At 42.2% G+C, this 20,386-nt stretch overlaps 1 protein-coding gene across 1 annotated transcript in view; it reads left to right on the plus strand.

Annotated features, from left to right (window-relative positions):
- ARMC9 (armadillo repeat containing 9) overlaps positions 1 to 15,482 on the plus strand; it is a 54,301-nt gene extending 38,819 nt beyond the window's left edge. Inside the window, 6 exon segments of the mRNA XM_063408049.1 lie at positions 270 to 385; positions 3,451 to 3,575; positions 6,633 to 6,762; positions 11,214 to 11,332; positions 11,335 to 11,385; positions 14,437 to 15,482. Of these exon segments, the coding sequence (XP_063264119.1) occupies positions 270 to 385; positions 3,451 to 3,575; positions 6,633 to 6,762; positions 11,214 to 11,332; positions 11,335 to 11,385; positions 14,437 to 14,459 (564 nt within the window). The 3' untranslated portion in view covers positions 14,460 to 15,482.
- The last annotated feature ends 4,904 nt before the right edge of the window (positions 15,483 to 20,386 follow it).

The following is a 20,386-nucleotide window of genomic DNA, read 5'->3' on the forward strand; positions in this document are numbered from 1 at the left end:
TGGCAGGGGGTTGGAACTGGATGGTCTTTATGAACCTTTCCAACCCAAGCCATTCTATTATAAATGTTCTGGATCTGAGAGTCCAGAATCCTGATGACGGAGAAGTGACCCAAGAGATGTGAAAGAGTCTTCAGTGATTCCAGGCAGTTTTATCCAGTGACACCAGAATGCAATTTAGTTTCTGCTGCAATGTTTCTATAGAATTTTCTTTATGGCTTCAAATACCTGTTTTTCCACTGCATTTTTTTTCTTCATTTCCTGTGTATCAGATAATGACTCACACTCCAAAAACTAAGAAGAAACAATTTGCTGGTGTCCATCAGAGTATAGATGAGCCTCTCCAGAGACCTGTGACACCAGGTTATCACAGAACTGCATATCCAATGTAAGTCCAAACAAATGAGACCAACTTGGATTTTTTAAGTTCTTTTAAAAAGCTTAACAACAACAAAGAAACCCATAACAATGTCTAATAACTAAACCTTCCCTATCTAAAAGTGTATTTCCATTGTCATTCATTACAGATAATTTCAAAAAAAGGAGCGGAACATTGCAGGCAGAGAAAGGTCTATTGGCTGAGGTCACATTCTCAAAATAGTTGAATAAATATTTACTGATCTAGTTGATTCAAATTTGCATTATATCTCACATGTTCTTGCATCTCCTTGTAATATTATAATATAATAAGTATTTCATTGGAAAGTTGCACCAAACATCTGCAATGTGATCTTCCACTTCACAAGCAACAAAGTATATTGCTCTGGGGAGGTTTGATAAAGGACAAATGAAAAAGAAAATGGGTAAGATAAAAGTCTTGTTATGTTGGGTTTCCCTGCTTTGGAAGAAATACATTTTACATCAGAAGTGTGTGTGACTCATTTTGGAGGGGAATCTGTAAACCTCTGTGGGCTGTGGTCTCCCTCACCCCAAAGCCAGCCACGGATGATTCTCTGCTGCATTTGGCTTTCTTGTGGATGCATTCCTTTCTCTCAGCCTTGTTTGCTTCTCCCTAGACCTGAGATGATTGAACATAATGTCCCCTTTATCTTATCTAGGCAGCTTAACTCACAGTCCTAAGTTCCAGCCAGCCATCTTCAAGGAGGGCTGGGTTTCTGTGATTGTAGCTTCTTTGTACCATTTCTGCTATAATGGGCAAAACTCCTTCCTAACAATGTTTAAGGTATGAACCATTTCAGTCCCTGACAGGCAGCCTTATGGCCTATTTAGAAAGTATGTTTTCAGGATTAAATCATTATCACTAGAATGTCTGAGCATTATATTCTTGCTTTATAAGAGGAGAGAAAATCAAGCTTGTGAAAATGAAATTACTTTCCTCTGGGAAGTCAAAAAAATGGTGTCAAACCTGTGAGGGTGACTTTTATTTCCTGGTGTTGTGCACTGCATTGCAATTTTTTGCATCAGAAATAATCTCTGGGAGTGATTGCTGCCTCTCTTTGGCACATCCACCCAGGCAGGGTTAAGTGTCCCAGGATCCTGGACTGACACGAGTCTTGTATTTTGGCACAACTTGAATCTTCTCAGTTGTGCAGCTTGTGCCTCTGTACGACTGCTTCAGGTCACTGCTGGATACAAATTAAAAACACATTTCCATCATGCTGGTTCTGGTAGCTCTTGGTCTAAGAGAAATGTTGGTTTGATGGTGTGAAGCAGCCTTTACAGATTACCTCGCTATGCAAACTACAGAGGAGAAATGTAAACAGCAGAAATCTAACACTGTGAAAATACGTGAAAATTAATTTCCCTCCTTCTCTGCCCAAATGTTAGAAATAATATGAGTGTTTGGTGCTCCCATGTTTTAAGCAGGAAACAAGAAACACCACACTGAATGAGAAGTTTGTCCTTTGTACCTAACTAATTTGTGTGCAGGAAACTGCAGTAAGTAGAGGAAGACGTTCTCAAACTACATTTTGCAGCTGAAAAGGACAAGCTTTGATGGCTTTTATGCTGTTCTAATTTTAGTACAAATTCATTTAATAAAAGAAGGAAATACATGCTTGGAAATTATTGCAGGAGAAAGAAAATAAAAGCTTAGCTGCATTAATTTGAAAGCAATATCTGAACTGAATGTATTTCATCCTTTAAATAATGTAAGTGGCTTGTATAATGTGAAATCTCATGAAAAATGTTAGACACTTTTGCCCTGGATACAGCTTGTCTACCAGATACAATCCAGGACAGTTCATCTGAATTATCTGAAGTCTTGTATTCAGCAGAGTGCTTAACCTACATTAAAACATTTTGTAAATGCTTCCATTGAAAATTGAAGGGAATATAAGTTGTTTGAAGTTCTTCATGTGGGACTCGTATAATATAATAATAATATAATATATTCCATTTAAAAACATCATGAAAGAGGAAGCAGTTGATGAGATACTGTAACGTATCTCTTTGAGTTGCTGGTTCATACCTCCAAAAGGCAGGGGGAGGTGAAGATCTTTAGTGCTGAATGGAAGTATTCACACAGAAAATTAATGCAGAATAGCCACTGCACATGCAGCAGCCATTTCATGCTAATTTTACATGACTTCCCAGTGCAGACAAGGTTCTAGTTACTTCAGATGAATTGTCATGGGAGCCCTGTGTGGACAAGCTCTTGCTGTATGGAGCTGAGGGAGTCAGGAAATACTGGAAAGCTGCCTTCTTTTTCTTTTTTTCATTTTTCCCTCCTTCTTTGAAGACTCACTGGCTGAGATCACTCAAGGGGGCCTAAACTACTTAATATTCTGCTAGCTATTTCCTTAGAAACCGATTTAGCTGTGAAATCATTAACTGCCTCCTTGGACTGCATCCTTTTTACTAGAAATGTGGTTTAGTTACCTTAACCTGATAGTGGGCAGGGAAATTTTCTGTGTCTGCCAACTTCTTTTCACACACTTTTCACACCTCTCTCACTTCTGTTGTGTTTTTTTGCTTACCAGTAAGCAGTTGTGTCCCTGTTCTGTCCTTCAGCTAATTCAGTTTCCCATTGATCCACTTCACTTGTGAAATCAGGGGTTCTATTTGTTGCCTACTTTAAGTCTGTGTTGCACATTGCTCTTTAAAGTGAAATCCTTGTAATATTCAGAAGCAAATCTTAAATCCTTGAAAAAGTTAAGTATTGAAGACCTCTCAGACCCATTTCTACAGTCTTTAAGTGTCATGGTGGTATTTTGTGTCTTCAGACTGCAGGGAATTATGGTTTTGTTTCCTCAGCTCTTTTATTGCAGTAGGAAAAAATGTTAATTTCAAATACATCTGATGTCAGCTGGTTTGGGAGAGCTACACTCAAGCAGTTAAATTACATCCTTAGTGTTGGTTTGCAATATTGAAATTTAAAATTAATTTCAATGTGTAGTATTCCATTACAGGCAATTAGAGGAAATTAGAATTTACTCTGAATAAACTCTTTATGCTGTAAGCATTCACCTTGCATTCTCCTTTCTCCTTCAGGCCAGAAAACGGTACCAACTCTTGTCACAATAGGGATGAGAAGCTGCAGTCTCCACCAAGTGGTCCTTCTTCTATTTGTGGTGGGAGCCAGTCCAGCATTTCTGACTTCTGCATTTCCCCCTCATGTAAGGATGGTCTGTGGGTGCTGTTCTTCATTGCTGATGTCTTCCTTGACTGGGGCAGGTGTAAGGGCCTGGACTGTGTTGTAAATTGAGGATTTTTTTGGTGTAGAGTGGAAATGGCCCTCTGTTTCTAGAGCCTGGGTCAGCCTGCAGGACCCTGGGCCACATGGCAGACTTTGGCTCAAGCTGAGTGAATGGCCACAGAGGGTAACGTGGTCAGCAGACTCCAGTGCTCTCACTTGCCTCGCTCCATCTTGCTTCCTGTGGAAATGCCAAGGATCAAACCCAGGGCCTCTGATGTGTGAAGGATACTCTGCAATGTCCCCTGCCCAGGGAAGGAGCTGCAGCCAGAGACAGTGCACTTCCCAACAGGCCAAGCCCCTTGCTTGATCAAATGCACCCTTGTTCGGATCTAAATGAATCACTGTCTGCTGGCACCTGCAGCCTCTCTTGGCTGTATCTCAGTGTCAGAGCCGAAGGCAGCTGCAGTTATCTGCTGAGATTTGCAACTGCATTGGGACCACCCCGGGCTGTGGAGGATGGGCAGCCCGCTGCTGTATGGCTGCATTGTGAGTGATGCTGCTAAAGATTCTGCCCTTGCAGCTTCAGCTGGAATGAGTGCAAACTCAGCTGGGCCCGAGAGAAACATGTGATGGAATTTAAAAGGTTATAGCCTTCTGAAATACTCGATTGCTGAACTTCTGATATCCACGAGATCATGGAACTTTGGATGTGGGAGTTTCAACCTTCCTGCAGGATTCATTAACATTTCCAATTACGGATCTAAGGCAAAATGTTCAGCAGTCGTAGATAAAGGATCTTGCAGCATATCCGGGACAGAATTATTAATAAGTTCAGGCAAAGTGTGCCTTTTCTTTTCTGAAAAATATGCTTTGAAGCAGTAAAGGAATCGCATACTTCTTACTTTCTCTTCTATTTTTTTAAATTTCCTAAAGGAAATGAAAAGGATTCTGAGAAAAGTAACCAAGGTCTTGCAGACAGGAATTCGCTTGCGTAATGCCCAGAGCTGATAAATGTAAGATGCTGAAGGAGAGAAGGATAGCAGGGCAGGAGCAGGGGAAGCTCCTGTCCAGGATGGGCACCTGTTTTCTTGCTGTTGTGTAGCAATGAGAGCTGCTCTTCTCAGCCTCACTGTGCACAGTAACACTCAGTACAGCTTGGCCAAGGGCAGCAACTCACACCAGCAAAGGCTGTAAACCAAGCAGAAGCATACTGACTGGGCATCTTCCTGCAGAGAAGGAAGAAAAGAAGGGATTTTTACATACCTGTGCTATGTAAAAGAAATTAAGCCAAATAGTTATCAAAGATGTTCCTATTTGGTGTTTTAAAGTGTAACTGGATGCAATTCCTAAGGCATTATGCAGCCATCCAGAGCCCAATGAACCAGATTTTGGTATCTTTCCAATGAGATGCATGCAGTCACCTCTGTCACTTTTGCTGTGCTGCTCTTGCTGTCTGATAGTTTGTTTTCTAGACATTTGTGAAGAGGTTTAAACAGGCAGCCTGAGTCAGTCAGCAAAGTAAATGTTGTTAATTTTTGATGAATATTGACTTAAACCCTTCATGCTGAAGATATTTCTGCCAGTTTAAATGTTTCATTTTGTCAGATCTTTGCTTGTAGCCTCTGTTTAAAACAGTCTGTTAGCTGCTTTCAGTCAAAATTATATGCAGGTGGCTACCAATAAGACTACTAGATTATATTCTTTTCCTGTAGAAAAGTCTTTGAGGTCAGCCTATACAACATATTGCTAGTTTATATGCATTATACATGTAAAAAGACAAATATTTTTTGTGTATGACAGAGGAAATTCTTTCTAGCATTAATCCAGACTATAAAATAACATTGACTTACTTGAAAGATGGTCTGAGGTTTGTTTCAGGTTTTTGCAAGTAGGAGTGACATATGTGCTTGTCTTTCTTATCTTTTGGGATTTAGAAATGACGTGTAAGGGAAGAGAAAAGAGAGTCTGCTGTGCTGGACCCCCTGGTTGTTATATCAGTGACAATATTCTGCTTATTTCAGAATATTTTTTCCCAGCATCACATGAGTGCCTTGGGACTCAGAGTATCATGCAGCCAAGTCATGAAATGAATAGTGAGAGACAAAGAGTCAAAAAAACAGAATAAAAGCTTCATGTGAACAATTAGCCTCGTCAGGGGGCTATCTCAAGGAGGCTGAGTTTAGCCTCAAGGAACCTTGATCCTCTTTGTTTACTAAAAATGAGCATAGTTCCTTATATCCTCCTGGAAATATTTGGCTGTTCTTGAATTGGTCTGATTTTGTCTGAGTCCATCTTCTCCCCCTTTATCCTTTGGTTAAGAATCACTAATTCTTGCACTCTTTTATTTTTTGTCTCCTGTGAGCAGAAAACTTGTGGACCAAAGATGAATTTTGGTCATCTTCCTGTACTTATTATGCTGGATGCCAGACAGAACATGTGCTGGGCAGCAAAATGCCTGTCTGAGAGTGACCTGATCTGCATTCTTATCAGCATGAGAGCAAACCAGGACAGCAGCCTGTCCTGAGCATGGCAGGAGTGAAGCTAGGGGTTTTCCCTAAAATTTCATTGAACTTGTGCATCTTTGTAGCCTTGTGATTCTAAGCAAACTGAGTGTCCTTCCGTTCCCCTTTAGTGTAAGACAGAAAATGAGTCTGACAGAAGTGTAAAACGCTTCTTTTTGTCTGCCGTGGCCTGTTAACTGTGGATATGCACAGACATCTGCAAGGGGTTGTGTTCCTGTGGCTTTAATGAGATATTGCACATAGCTGATGAGTGTTAACTGGGAGTCTGCATGCTCCTGTCCCATTGCAAGTGTACAGTGTAGCCAGTTTTATTTTCCAACTGCAAAGTGCTTCAGTTATCACACTTGTAGCTGTTTTGCTGAGGTGATGAGCCATAATACAGTCTGCCACACAAACTCAGTAGCCTGCCAAAACCTCAAGGTTTCCTTCATACAGCAGGAACCGTGACTTGATTGTATTTCTAATAAAACTGTAAAAGACAACTCCTCACTGAACTGTGTTTCTTTTTTAAACAGCAGTTGAAATGAAGCCATCTGAAGTATTTGCATCAGGCCACAGAATGGACCAACACATCCCAGCTGGTGATACCTCATCTTCTCGATCTGCTGGCTTCACTGAGGACAGAGTAAATGGTCACTCACACAGGTATGATCTATCCAGAGGATGCCTAAAATTGTGAGAGGAGCCTGACAGGATTTACCAGCTAATGCTGTGCTTCTGTAAAGACAATCTGTGAAGTCATTTGATGTATGATGTAGTCTGGCCTGAGACAGCTGTGGTGGTGCTTGCCAAACAAAATACCCTTTGCTGTGCCAGAGGCAGCTGTTCAATTTCTAAGCATCTGGTTCAGAATGGAGAAGTCTCAAGCAAGACATTATTAATGAATTTCACATGTATGCTCAACACAGCCTTCTGAAAATAAAACTTCCTGATTGCTTCCTTAGATGACTCAACACTAGCCCATGAAAATCATTTATTAGTAAAGAAATAGGTAGGACTGTGGGAACAGGGCAGGAACTAACATGCAGAAGGAAGAAAAATGAAGATTTAAGTGGGTTAAGAGTGTTTAAACATGCTGAGTTGCTAGCACTGCTGACCAGAGTCCCTCATTCATTCACTAGACGGGTATAGCAAAGGGAGCAAAGTTATGAGATCACTCAGAACTGGGCTTCAACTCTTCCTTGAAATTATTCCTGTAAAATGAAAGGTCTTTCTCTCCTTATCCTGCTTGTCCTGTTCACCTTGAGCCCTCTGTGAAGCCTTTGTTATGTGTACAACTGTGATGTTATATCTTGGATGAGAACTAGGAATTAATTAGCAATTGGACCAAAGTCCACCAAAGTTTTCAGGGCCTGCATATGTCCTTCAGACATTAACAGCTTTTTCCTACAGCGAATTACATTGGGCCAACTTTTAAACAGTGTAGACAAATTTTAAAAGCAAGTATGTTCCAGAACAAAACACAGAACGGGTGGAGATGTGTTAAAGGAAAGGTTTTACCAGCTCTTTATGCACCTGATTTTTCAGAAGTGCTAGTTCTAGTACTTCTGAATGATTCTGTGTTGGAACTTTTTTCCTTCAGGCCTACAGATGCCAGTGTGTGGGTTTGGGGTTTTTTGGGGGGTTGATGTGGCTTTGGTTGTTTGATTGGGCTTTTTCCCCAGTTGTGCTGTTTTCATGGTGAGATCTGAGAAATTATACATTGTCAACAAATTGTTACTGGTTTCAGCTGAAGTACTAAGAAGTCATACCTCTGGGCCAGCATTACTGGTTTTATTTCTGTTGTCTGTTGTAACAGTAGCTAAGTACATAATAGAAATATAAATAGACCATAAAAATTTATGGCCAAATTGTTTGCTTTGTGGTGGAGAGAAGGATATTATTTTTCTGGCTTTGCTTCCAGGAAGCAAGTCAAATTGGCAGCATCTTGTCCCCCACCTTAGTGAGATGCTTTGCTTCTCTACATAACCTATTATTAAAAAGGTGTGTTCCCAGTAGTTTCTAATATTTGTTCACAAACGTATATCTGATCTCAGGATGGATTTTATAGGAGCAAATGCACAGGTGCAGTATTCTGCAGAGGAAGATCATATCTTTTCATTGTGTGTTTCCTCAGCATTGCTGCAGTAATTTGGATTTCCAAATGCAGCCTCGAGTTACAGATACAGGAATGCAGCCATTCACAGTCAAAGAGAGCACAGGGTTTTCTGTGTCAAGGGTCTTTTGTTAATATGTTGGTGTTGCAATAGCTAGACCTGCCTTTTCATTCTTTCACTCCTGGATGCAGACTATAATTTGTTTGCAAAACAAACAGGACTAATAAATCACTGCTTTGCTCATAGTTTTGTCCACTGTAAGAAATGTCTCCTTCCTGGAGGCAAATACCTATTAGGCAAATACCAAGACCTTCCTAGAAAAGGTATGTCTGAGAAAAGGAGGGCTGAGTTGGGCTCTAGAAGTGGGCACTTCTCTTTCCCTCCTTCCTTAGCAGTATAAATTGGGAACTTAACTGCACAGAGATGAGGGAATGATGCAAAATCAATTGGAGAGAAGAATGAGACCTTAGTAGTGGCTTTTCTGCTGCAGTTGTTTTATTTCCACAGGAACAAATGATTGTTCCAGCTGATGAAGGTCAGAGTGGCAGCTGGTCGTGCATTGATATTCCCTGTTGCATTTTGATCATGTGAGAATATAACTGTGTTGTGCTTTTTAGCCAATGAAGGCTGAATTTGCAACAGACTTCAGTCTACAATTGTGACTGGCTGAAAAAGCAGGGTTTTTTGTATTGTGACCATGTCAGATATCATCATGATAAAAAAGAGCTTAAACTCTGTAGGACATTCTTATGTCTCTATTAGCCTTGCTTTTCTGATAATCTCATAAAAATGGCCAAAAGTCCCAGTGTATTCTTGGAGAAAATGGTTTAATTCATCTTTATATGTTCAAGTCCTGTCTTATTTCCTGGTTGATTTTTCAAATCACAGTGTCAATCTGTTGTGCACTTTTTTATAGACAACTATTTCAGTTTTTCCAAGTAAGCAGTTTTCTTTCCTCTCAATGCAAATGTAGGTTTTTTGTGTGAGTTTGTTTTGGGGTTGGGTATTTTTGTTTGGTTGGGTTTTGTTTTGTTTTTTCTTTGAGCACACCTTGTTATCAGTGAATCCTTCACCAAATGCTGAACAGCATTTCCCATGATAGATTTTGCTGCTTCTTTCTTAAACTCATCAACTTTTAAAGGATAACAAATAGGAGTTTTAGGAGTTATCCCGAGGATCAGTTATTTTCTGTTGATCTTAACCTATTTATTAATGAAGTGGTTCTGTGGTACTTGAACACAGGGAGAGCCAGATCTGCTCTGCATCCTCTCAGAAAAACAACAGAATTTTTTCAACTTAACAGTTTTTCTACTAGCCTGTTTCCTTTCCTGAAGAGTTTGTACGGATGTGAACCATTTTGTGTGAGATCTCTTTCCTTGGTAAGGTGATGTGGTTACTGCCCTGAAACTGTGGGGATGACTGAATGGCTGTAAAAACACTTTTTAGTGTATGGAAATACAGATCCAAGGTTGTGTTATCTGGTGTTGAATAAGGAAGGAAAAAACCCTCATTTGTGGCTCAAAAACTGCCTTGAGGCTAGTGAATCTTTCTTTTTAATCTGCCTAAGAACGTCATAGTACACACAAGATTATGAAGAGCACCAGTAAATTGAAAGCCCAATTCACTTGAACTAACTCCCAAAGTGAGTTAAATGACAAAAAAAAGCAATAACAATGACACTGCTATAGGGAGATAAAGATGTTTAAATATCTCTGTGGTCCACGCCTTGAGGTTTTATGGAGCCAGTCTTATTTTTTGGTGTTGTTTTACCAGTCTGTTTCTGCTGCCATCTGCCACCTCCTCCTTTGAAGCTGAGACAAGTGTTAACACTTGTAATACTCACAGGTAGAGGGCTGCAGTGATGGTTCTTAGCAGAGCACTTAGCACGTCTCTGCTCGTAACAGTTAGCGTTATACATATGCAAAATACAGACAAAAATGCCATTTAAAATACAAAAGGAACACTCAAATCTCCCTGCAAGGTGAAGCAGAGCTATGGAAGGGCTAATCAGCACTGACTCAGCAGCATTCCCAGGGGAGGAGGGGAGATTAAATATCTTGAAAATCCTCCTAATCACCCCTTCTGATGGTCACAAAGGGTTCTTTTCATGGAGCTAATAACACGGGGACTTTCTATTTTAATCGCCGATTTTTAGACAGCACCTATTTTTTCGATGTCCTGCCTTTGGCTCTCTTATTTCCCTTTTTAAATATGATGAAGTTTTCATGTAGCTGTTACTTTAGTTTAACCTTTTCACCTTTGAAGAGAGAATCGATTTATTAGTGCAAATACAAATTTAGATTCAGAATTATTTTAGAGACTTGCTACTTCCTGGTAGCCTCCATTTTTGTAACTAGGAAAAACTATATTTATGCTGGGGCAAGGAAGGACAGTGTATCATCACACAGTTATTGACTACATTTTAAAGAATGGTATTTTTGCAGCAGACTGTGAAATAGCAGCACCTGTTTTATGTTCTCAGTGTGAAAAAGGAACCTGTGTGTTTAGGGAATTTATTTTATAGATGCCATCACAGCTTTTTGCTCTTTTGACAAAGCCTTCAGGGAGTTCTACAAATCTTATCTCAGACAGGAGCCAGGGAGGCTGCCTATGTCTGACAAGATTGACCTATACCTGGAAGAAATTGTGGTGTCTGTGCCCTGAAAGGATGTGCTCCTGTGCTGTAGCATATCTGTGTATTTTTTTGCACCCCAGAATGAGTCACTGGATGTGACAAACACAACAGAAAACAAGCTAAAGATCAGTTACTGGTTTGCAGGGGATTTAACTGAACCTGTTATTGTGTGAAGAGTGAGGTTTGAGTAGGGTGGACATGTGGATAGAGCCAGGTTAGAGCTGTGCAGTGAGCACATGTCCCAGGCAGTACCTGTGATGCCACGTTCCTTTCCATTTGCAGTCTCCCTGCAGATTTCGCTCCGTTGCAGACTCACTGTGCATACTCCTGCATGCACTGCTAATCCTTTCCCTCTCCTCCTCCAGCGAGTTTGCCTTAGCCTTCACCAGCAAACCCAAGATCCCTCGCACTCCTGATGGCCAGAGCAGCAGCCCTAGAAAGGGAAAGGTCCCAGGCATTGCTCCTCAGTTCTCTCAGTCTGGACCCCACAAAAAAGCCATCCAAGCTCCTCAGGATCATCCACAAGCAGCAGACAGAGTAAGTAGAACATGTCATCGTTCTGTTTGTCATTCCTTGGGGTGGGAAAGGAGGGAGCGTTGTAGGAACTCTTCAGGAATGAAGTCGTAGGCTACAAATGTGCCAGGAGTATATGACATTGTACTTGTCATCTGCAGGGTGTACAACCATGTAATTATATCCTGCTGAACACTGCTCCTATTTCCATGCTTTTTCCTATCTCTGGGTGGAGAAAAGTGGCCCAGAATCTCAGAAGTTTTTGGGGAAGCTTATGAGTCTCACACCTTCTCTAGATGTCATCAGAGTTTTTCCTTTTCTTTAGACATTTGTTCATCCCACTGTGTAACTTGAAGTCGGATCCCTGGGTGTGTCTACACTGCAGCTGAATGTAGAGCAGATGTCAGGCAGCTCAGGAGATGGCTCAGGGCAGCTTGGTAAGCAGAGAGCCAAGTGTGCTGCTTGTGGCAGTCTCCTTTCTGCTGGAGACCCCTACTCTAGAACCTCATGGCCGTGCTGTGGCCAGCAAAAGTTTATCAAAAGTACTTCATCCGTGGGGGGGTTAAAAAGAGAGGGTGGCTAGGAAAAGCTGGATTCAAATACAACTTTGTGTCCATCATCAGTGAAAATGGCAAGAGCAAATGCATCATAACAAGTTAATGATGATTATTTGACCACAATGTAAGCTCAGCTCTATGCTTTAGCTCTAACTGTTACCTTGAAATATTTGACCAAAACATAGTAAGTCAATACCTTTCCAAGAAGCTTGAAATGTGTGAATATCATTAGCTACTCATTACAGATATGGAAAATGAAATTAAGAGAATTTAAATAACCCACTAAATCAGTAACAGAGCTGAAAAGAGCATTTTGAGCCTTCTGTGTTGCTCATTCATTGTTCCACGCAGTTTCATGTCCAGAGAGGTGGTGTGGTTTCGTTCAGGTACAGGTGAGGCATTGGAAGGGAATGTTCTTGGTGGTGAAAGGAGGTTTTGACCTGCAGGCTCCCTGCTTCAACACTCCCGTGCTGAAGTAATGCAGCTCTTTCAGCCTTACCTTTGTTGCATGTGCCCCGAGTTTTACCTCTGACATCAGTGCTCTCTGTTTCCTGTGACAGCAGCACTGTTCTGCCCTGACTGGATGTGGTGTTAACACCCAGGAGTCTGTCCCTGGTTCCTGTTTCGGTTCATTTCCAAAGGCATTGGTCCATGGAAAAGAAGCCCTAGTGAGGAAGGGAAAAGCACAGGGTGTGTGTGTGCATGCACAAAAAATCTTCTGCATGTTCGAGTTTCTCCAGGGCAGTTTCACACTCCTGGCAAGAGTGTCCTAGGAAAGATTGACCAGGGTTGCTTTCAGGAGGCTCTGGAGCAAGATCCATTTCCAGTGGCACAATGTTAAATGTATTTTATTTTTAAATTGTTTTAAAATAGATTACTTGGGGTTCTCTGTGGATTCAGTATATGTGATCCGTTACTCCAGATACTTGAGCTCTTCTAACTTTTATTGTTTTATTTGTTTTACATATACCTCTTCTCTTTGCTGGGAATGTATGCTGAATGTATAAAAGGCATCCCAACTTGCTATGTGTCCATTTACCATTTCTCCCAATTTTTTGCTTGGGATTTCAGGTTATCATTTTCTATCTATCATCCAAGTGTGCCACAAGACAGTGTCAGCAAGTGAATGTTAAACTCTTCCTGCTAAAAATAGCAAATAAATTATTTTGCAAACAACTAATCTTCCACTCACTCTGTGTACATGTATCTAGCCTTGTCTGCTGTCAAAGAGCACCTATTAGTTCTTGTCCATCCTGCAGGGGTTTTCACACAGGTGTTTATAGGTGGGAAGAGTTACATGAACGTTGTAAGGACCAGATTTTTAAAGGACTAAAAAGGGTTTTGAGCACCTATGCTGGAACTTGAGGTTCTCATAGGTAATTCTCAGCTGTTACTTAAAGATGCTGAAGCAAGTGAGCCCCTAATGTTTCCCTAGTAAAGCTCTGTGCTTACTGCTCCTTTAATTTCCTTGCTGACTCATCTGTAGGTCAAAAATGGTATCAGATGCACAGATACCAGCAATCAGTAGATTCCAGCATTGCTGCCTCCCATTTGCCTGCTGCATAGGTATGTAGGACTTTACATATCAAGAGACTGTTCCAGTGGGAGACAAATTTGTGGGTTTCTTGGTATTTCCAGAGAAATGCAAGCTTTTATAGCTGTGGACATGATGAGAAAAAGATGACTTTCTGATTTTACTTGATGCATTCACTTAATTTAGAGGCACATTTTTAGCTTGATTTCAGTATTTATTACAGGTGTATTTTCTGGAAACAAGTTGATTTTATGTAAACCTACCTGAACTAGCTGGACCGCCCCTCTTGGAGCAGGGAGTGTGTGGAATGCCTGAGGAATGCAGAGGGAGCCCAGGTACTTAGTGCAGCTCCAGGCCTGGGGCCAGATTCCTGCCCCAGATGCAGCCCCTGCTGTCAGCTGAACTCTGGAGCAAGAGCAAGCTCCTCCAAATAAAACCAGCCATGCTGGGATCCGCTGTGATTTCCACTTCCAGGCTGGCACAGGGATGACACTGGCAGCATGGCTGGAATATAGGGATCCACAGGGAGCACAGGCACCTCCAGATTTAGACCTTTTCAACTGTGCTCCCTGTGGACCTTGTTGTGTGCTTTAATCCACTCCAATCCTTATTCTCTGTCTGTTGCAGGCACTCTGCATGGGCATGCTGAAGCTGTTTGCAGTGTACCAAGTTCTGTCTAAGGCACATTGGAGTTAGGGCAGTTCAAAAATCTGTGCCAGAAGAATGGGGAATGTTTTTTGTCAGGAGTGCAACTGGGCCCTGGTGACCTCCTTTCAGTTCTTCCAATATCCCCTGAAAAGGGGTTGCCACAAATACATTCTGCAGTTTTAAGTTCCAGCATCACGAGTTAAAGTGCCTTTCTGCATGTTTTTTGCAATGTTTGTGTCCCTGTACAAGTTGAACAAGTGTTGCCCTCGGGCAGCTTCTGTCTTGTAATAAATCCTGCTGTCAGCTGACAGACCCTTTCTCGATGTTTTTCTGCAGGCAGCCAGTCCTACAGGAAGTGAGAACAGTTCCTTTCCTCGAGAATCACCTGTCACATTGTTGAAGGACAGAGCCAGCTTCCTGTAATGAGCTTTACTGGTGACCTGCAGAGGAGAGCGAGGTTGTTGACACTGCAGGCCTCGCACGAGGATTCAGGATTATCTGATGGGATGTGTCTGTGGTCTCTAAAGCTGCCTAAGACAAGGGCCTTGTTATTAGAGTTAGAGGTCTCAGCAGCAGCCCAGGACTGACATGGGAGATGGATATTCTCTGATAATTTACTCTGAAGTGACATTGCCACCTCGAGAAGAAACTCTTGCTCTCTGCCTTCTGTGTCAGAGTAACTGGCCTTTGGAAACAGGATGTAGGCTCAGCCCAGGAGTCTTACCAAGCAACTGTGTTTTTTACTTATTGCTTGCTGAAGCTGCCAATTGCTTTTTGTAAAATTTTGCCTGTATGACCGGGCTGAGAGATGTCTGTGTTCAAAGGATCTGCATGAGGAGGGGCAGTGTCTGCCACATGTGCAGAGCCTTCCTGCCCGGAGCAGTCCTGTGTGGGATGAGATCTGTATGGCCCCCAGACCCTGAGGAGGAAGGATTTCATCAGCTTCTGGTTGACCTGTAGCAGATGAAAAACACTGTTACAGTGCCCAAGGCAGCAGCCATGCTCACCTCTGAGGTCTTTATCTGCAGCAATTACTCCTGTTTCTTCTTTCTGCATTTTTTTTTAAATTCTGCTATTTAACATTTGTGGAATTAAAGATCTCTTTTTTCCCTGGAATGAAGAGCTTTGCTTCTTCATTCATAGAAGAAACCATGAGAATGTGAACAGATCAGAAGCAACTTTCTCTTTACATGTAACTGTGCTCCATCTTCTTCGGTCTTTGTTGCTTTTTTTATGTTTTTCACTTCAGAGCAATGACTGTTTATGTCTTTATGGAATTTGTGCTGGTCTTTGGTGCATATGAAGTGCTGGCTAGGCAAGAGAGATTAGGAATCCTTCCACTAAATAAAAAGCAGCAGTTAGTTCTGCCAGTGAATTACAAAGCTAGTGCTGTTTGTTGTTCTTTCTCTCAACAGTAACAGTGACCAGGAAACACTGAAGTCTTCACTGGGGGTTGGCTTTTTAGCAACACCCCTCATGTGACAGCTGTTAGGACACATAAATGCAGTGTACACTGGAACTTGGCTGCTGCTGAGGCAGAGATGTACAAAAAGCAGACAGTGTACTTGCCATGGTCAGACTTCAGAAACAAATGTTTTAATGAGTATAAAAACGGAGAAGGTAAGGCTTTGGTTTTGGAGTTTCACCTTGAGAAACAAGTGGAACACAGCCTGAAAGGTAAAGCAACTGCTGCAGTAACACTGCCTTCCCTTAAAGTAAAGAGTTGTAAAGCCATTTCCATAGAGCCAGAGGAAAGCTTTGTGCTTCTGACAAGACAGAATTGGGTCTCTTACTCTGTGGTGGCAACTGAAGAGCCAAGGCCACTGATGGCATTGCCTCAGACCCACTGAGATCAGTGATGTTGTGTCAAGTGTTTGCAGAAAGGGCTCCCACACACAAGTTCAGGAAACCCCTTTAGACAGACTTTAAATTGGAATGGGAGTGTTTTGTAGGAGAAGACTCCTGTAGCTTAAAATCCAGTCTATTCATGTGGAAGTTGCAATTTACTGCTCAGTAACACTGACCTAACACCAGGCAGGCAGAGCAGGGGTGTTGCTTTTGCTCCCAAACTGCACAGGACATGAAGTGACTGCAGGCACTCGATAGCCTCTGTCACACAGATCCCCATGCCAGGCAAAGTCACAGAAAATCTCTGACTTGTGCTCAGATTCATCTGCCTCCTCTCAGAGCTGATAAACACAACTAATGGAAAAATGTCCTCTGGTTCACAAAAAGGCAGTAATGGAAAACAGCCATAAAAGTTCACCTCTGCTTTCCAGGGTAGGCAGAATTTCCTCTGAAATTCTGGGTTTTTCCAGCACTTAACATCAACAGCCAAGTTGTTAACACTGAAGTGTTAAGCAGTTCATTTGCATACATGAATAACGCAGAGTGCTCCAGTAGCTGAGTTTTGTCTTACAGCAGTGCTGAGTTTAGTGTGGGATCTATGTTGTGTTCATGCTAGATCTGATTCTGTAAGATGGAGAAAAGTGAAAAGTGTTGAGAGCAGAATAAATTTTTTAGGGAGGGGGGTGAAACAACAACCCCAAAACCTCACTGATTTGATGAGTTGAGGTAAAAACTTCACCACCCCTTGCCAGACACCCAGAGGTGGTTGGTAAGTATGGCAACTGCTCCAGCAGATCAAGATTCATGAAAACCAAAATGCTTCTTGCTGAGTTGGACTGAAGGGAACAAACTGAAGTGTGTGTGCTTGTGTGAATGAGAGTGCTCAGGCCTGTTGCAATGCACAACTCCATTTGTGTATTTTCCCATGTTCTCTTAGCTGTGTGAGTATGGAGTTTGAAATCCAAGACTATTTTTGTATTAATGCCTGAGAATGTTAATTTTCCAAATACCTGAGAGAAACTATGGATGTGCTTAGAAAAAAGTTATCAGCTGAGCAGTAATTTGAGAGGCCAAGGAAGTAACGTCCTCCTTTCCTCTGTCTTACTCACAAAAAAGGCCCTGTGATGGCAGTCAGAAGATTTGAAGCTAATGAAAAATTCAGTTCAGCCTTTGTTCATAGGACTCCACTGTTTGGGGTAGAAAGGGCCCTGAATGGAGGTCAGTAGCACACACATAGCAAATTCAGCACCTCACTCTGCAAAGTTGTTGGGTGTCTTTTGTACGTGCCACCAAGAGGCAGCTGCGAGATTCAACACCCTCCTGGGGAACAGGAGCAGCGGAAATCGCTGCCCTGCTGGGAGGGATGTGATTGCACTCAGAGTGGCTGTAATTTCTTTCATAAAAAGCAAATAAAATTATTGCAAACAATACACGGATCTGCAAGGAAAGGTTTTCCGGGACCAAAGTCCTACATGGTGCTACCATGCCTTTTGGATGTAACTACTGTATATTCAGTGTTAATTTGTTTATGCAGAGTGTTATTGAGACTGTAAGTCTGTTAAAGTTTGCATAGAGCGCTCATTTTCTGTACGAGTGCTTTAAAATTATCTTCAGTGACTAGATTAAAATGCTCCTAAAGGTTTTTTTTCTTCTTTCTCTTTTTGGTATATTTGGTTTGGGGGTCATACAACTTTTTTGTGTGCATTTCTTTACATTTCATTCTGGTTTATTATTGACAAATTCTGTCCCAACAGTTTTTATCTCCATCTCTAAGTGGAAAACACAGCTCCCTCCAGTTCACTCTGGCCTGCCTCTGCAGAGGTAATGTTGTTTACTCAGAAGTGTTGCAAAGCAGGCATGAACCACTCATTGTTTGTGGTCTCTCATGAGGAGAGCCCAGGCATGTGGGATGCCATCAGCGACACTGGGTTGGTGTCAGAAGTATTATTTGTTGTACAATTTAAGTGTGTTAGGGAAGACAAGCAAGGAAGTTCTCTGAAGGGAAAATATTGCTGTGATGGGGAGGGACAGTGGTTTCTTGGTTTAGCTTTGAGTTGTCCCTTTGAACAAAGTTTCACTAATCTTTATAAATCATGGGAGATGGCAGTGCAGAGATGAAGAGCTCTGCGTGTGTTCATGCACAGCTTGGTGTAGTGGTAGCAGGAAAGCAAACGTGCTGCCTTCCTTGCAGGTGTTTAAGTGTATCCAGACTTACTGTTTAGCTAGGGGCTTGAATTTCTCTTTGAGACAGAACTTCCTGGCAGTTTGGACCATCCTCACACTTGCTTGCAGTCTGACTGAATACTGGAACAAGCTCTTTCCTGGGAGAGGAAATGTGGGAGAGTTGGGAGATGCTCCTTGCTTGAATCTTAGGAAGGAATGTGTGAGCCCTGCCAGGCACCCAGACACCTCCTGTGCTGTGTGAGCTCGAGGAGGTGTGTGGGCATGGCAAGCAGAGAGGATATATATAATTATAGACTTGTAAACCTGCACTGATCCTGTGGGAACCCAGTACTAAAATACCTCTGTGACTGAGCCACGTGGACTTTTCTGGGCTGGGCTGCACTTTCCCAACCTATTCATAGAAACTGTGAAAGGAGGGAGACTCTTGAGAGTTTAGTGACAGGTGAAAAATAGCAAGATGTTTCGAGACAAACAAAACAGACTTAGACCAGACTGTTCTGGCCAGGCTATGGCAATCTGCTGCTAATGGACTTGAAAAAGAAACCAACTTCTGGGTGCAGAACATAGAACATTGTCCTGCTATGTTATCAGACCAGTAATTCTGTAGCCTGACATCTTGTCAGGAGTTGGGATCTGGTATTTCAAAGCAAGTTTCCTCCCAACTCCAGGCTGCTTTCTACCCTGCAGTGACATTGTATTCAGTTACAGCATCATGATCCAAATTTTCGCTTTTTGAGGACCCGGTGCTCTCCGAACAACAGGCTCAGTGGCACACCCTAGGACATCTAATAACTTTCTGGAACATGTCCTCCTTTTAGTACAAGTTCTCTTAGCAGTCCTTGGCATATGGTCCAAGTTTCCAAGAAACTAGGGCACTAATTGATGGCAGTGAAAGTGAGAGTGCTTCACATAAGCAGTAAGAAATCCAGGTGACAACTTCAATGTTTTGTTCTTATCTTCTTCAAATATAAGAAATGCTGTTCTGATATAATATTAAGTCAACAGATTTGGGGAGTGTCAGTTATTTTGTTCACTTTGCATGTGAGTGACCTAGCACTGCATTTAATTTCAAAAATTATTTTAAGTATGCCTTGCTGGCTTTCATTTAAAAGAATTTTAAAGTGTTACTTTATTTGTTTTTCTTTTAATAATGCAGAGAGCTAATTCTTCTGAGTAAGCAAATAAACAGGACAAATATAAAGTAGCGCATACCTGAAACAATAAGGTTTATTCTGTAGATGTTTAAGGTGCCTTTTATATTAGGCTGTAACTGACAGCTGCAAATGCTGAAGCCATTTGAAAATCAGACCGCCTGGGGAGGGATTTTAGGAGTTCTTGGACACCTCCCTGTACTGATCTCAAGGAAAAAATCTGGCCTTTGTAGATCCAGGTTTAGAAGAGTGAAAAAGTCGAGCTGGAGTGAGGATGGGATGAAAGTGCTGGAAACAGCAGCCGTGTGCCAAGAGATAGCGTTCCTCACTTGGGCTGCCGTGTGCCGGCCTGGCTGTCCGAGCCCTTGCCTGGATCCGGCTGACTGTTGGCAGGGGTTGAATCCTTCCTGAGAACAAATCACTTTATTGTTCGTGTCTGCTCATGCACTGCCTTTTGGGAGCGTGGTTCGTGTTGTTGCAAGAAGCAGAACCATTAGCACCAAATGAATTCTTTGTCAAACAGCACAGTCTCCCTGAAATTTTTACTCTTTCCTCCAGCAGCTTTCCCCCAGGATCAGGTTTGCAGTATTGTAGGAGACTGGCTCCTGTTAAGCAGATGACTTTTTTTTGTTCAATCTGCAGATCGTGGCCTACCATGATTTTCCATGAAACTGGCTCCTTTCTGTTTCTTCCTCATCCAAGTGAGCAGCTGGGCAATGAAATGTGGCAGCTCTGGGACTTGGAAAACAGTTCTGTTTCAATTAAGCCCCTTCCACCCTCAAGGCCTGTGGAAACTGGGCTGTTTGAAACAGCCAAAATTTCCACCCTGATGAACTGTACCAAAAGCTCCATGCCAGGGAGCTCCTCGTCATGAGCCACCAGCTCAGGGGATGATCCCTGGCAAAGCACAAGTGCAGTTCCCAAGGGTCCCATCATTCCACATTACAGGAGCCATCGTTGTCCTGTTTCTGCCCAGATGCAGGGATTTGGTCTGTCCAGAGCAGCTGCATTAGTGTAACCACACTGCAGCTGGGGGAAAAGAATGGATTCTGAGCCATTCAAACTGGTCCCACAGCTCACAGCCTCAGTGCTTGTGTGACACA

The sequence above is a fragment of the Prinia subflava genome, chromosome 11, assembly GCF_021018805.1.
Source record: "Prinia subflava isolate CZ2003 ecotype Zambia chromosome 11, Cam_Psub_1.2, whole genome shotgun sequence".
Classification (NCBI taxonomy): Eukaryota; Metazoa; Chordata; class Aves; order Passeriformes; family Cisticolidae; genus Prinia; species Prinia subflava.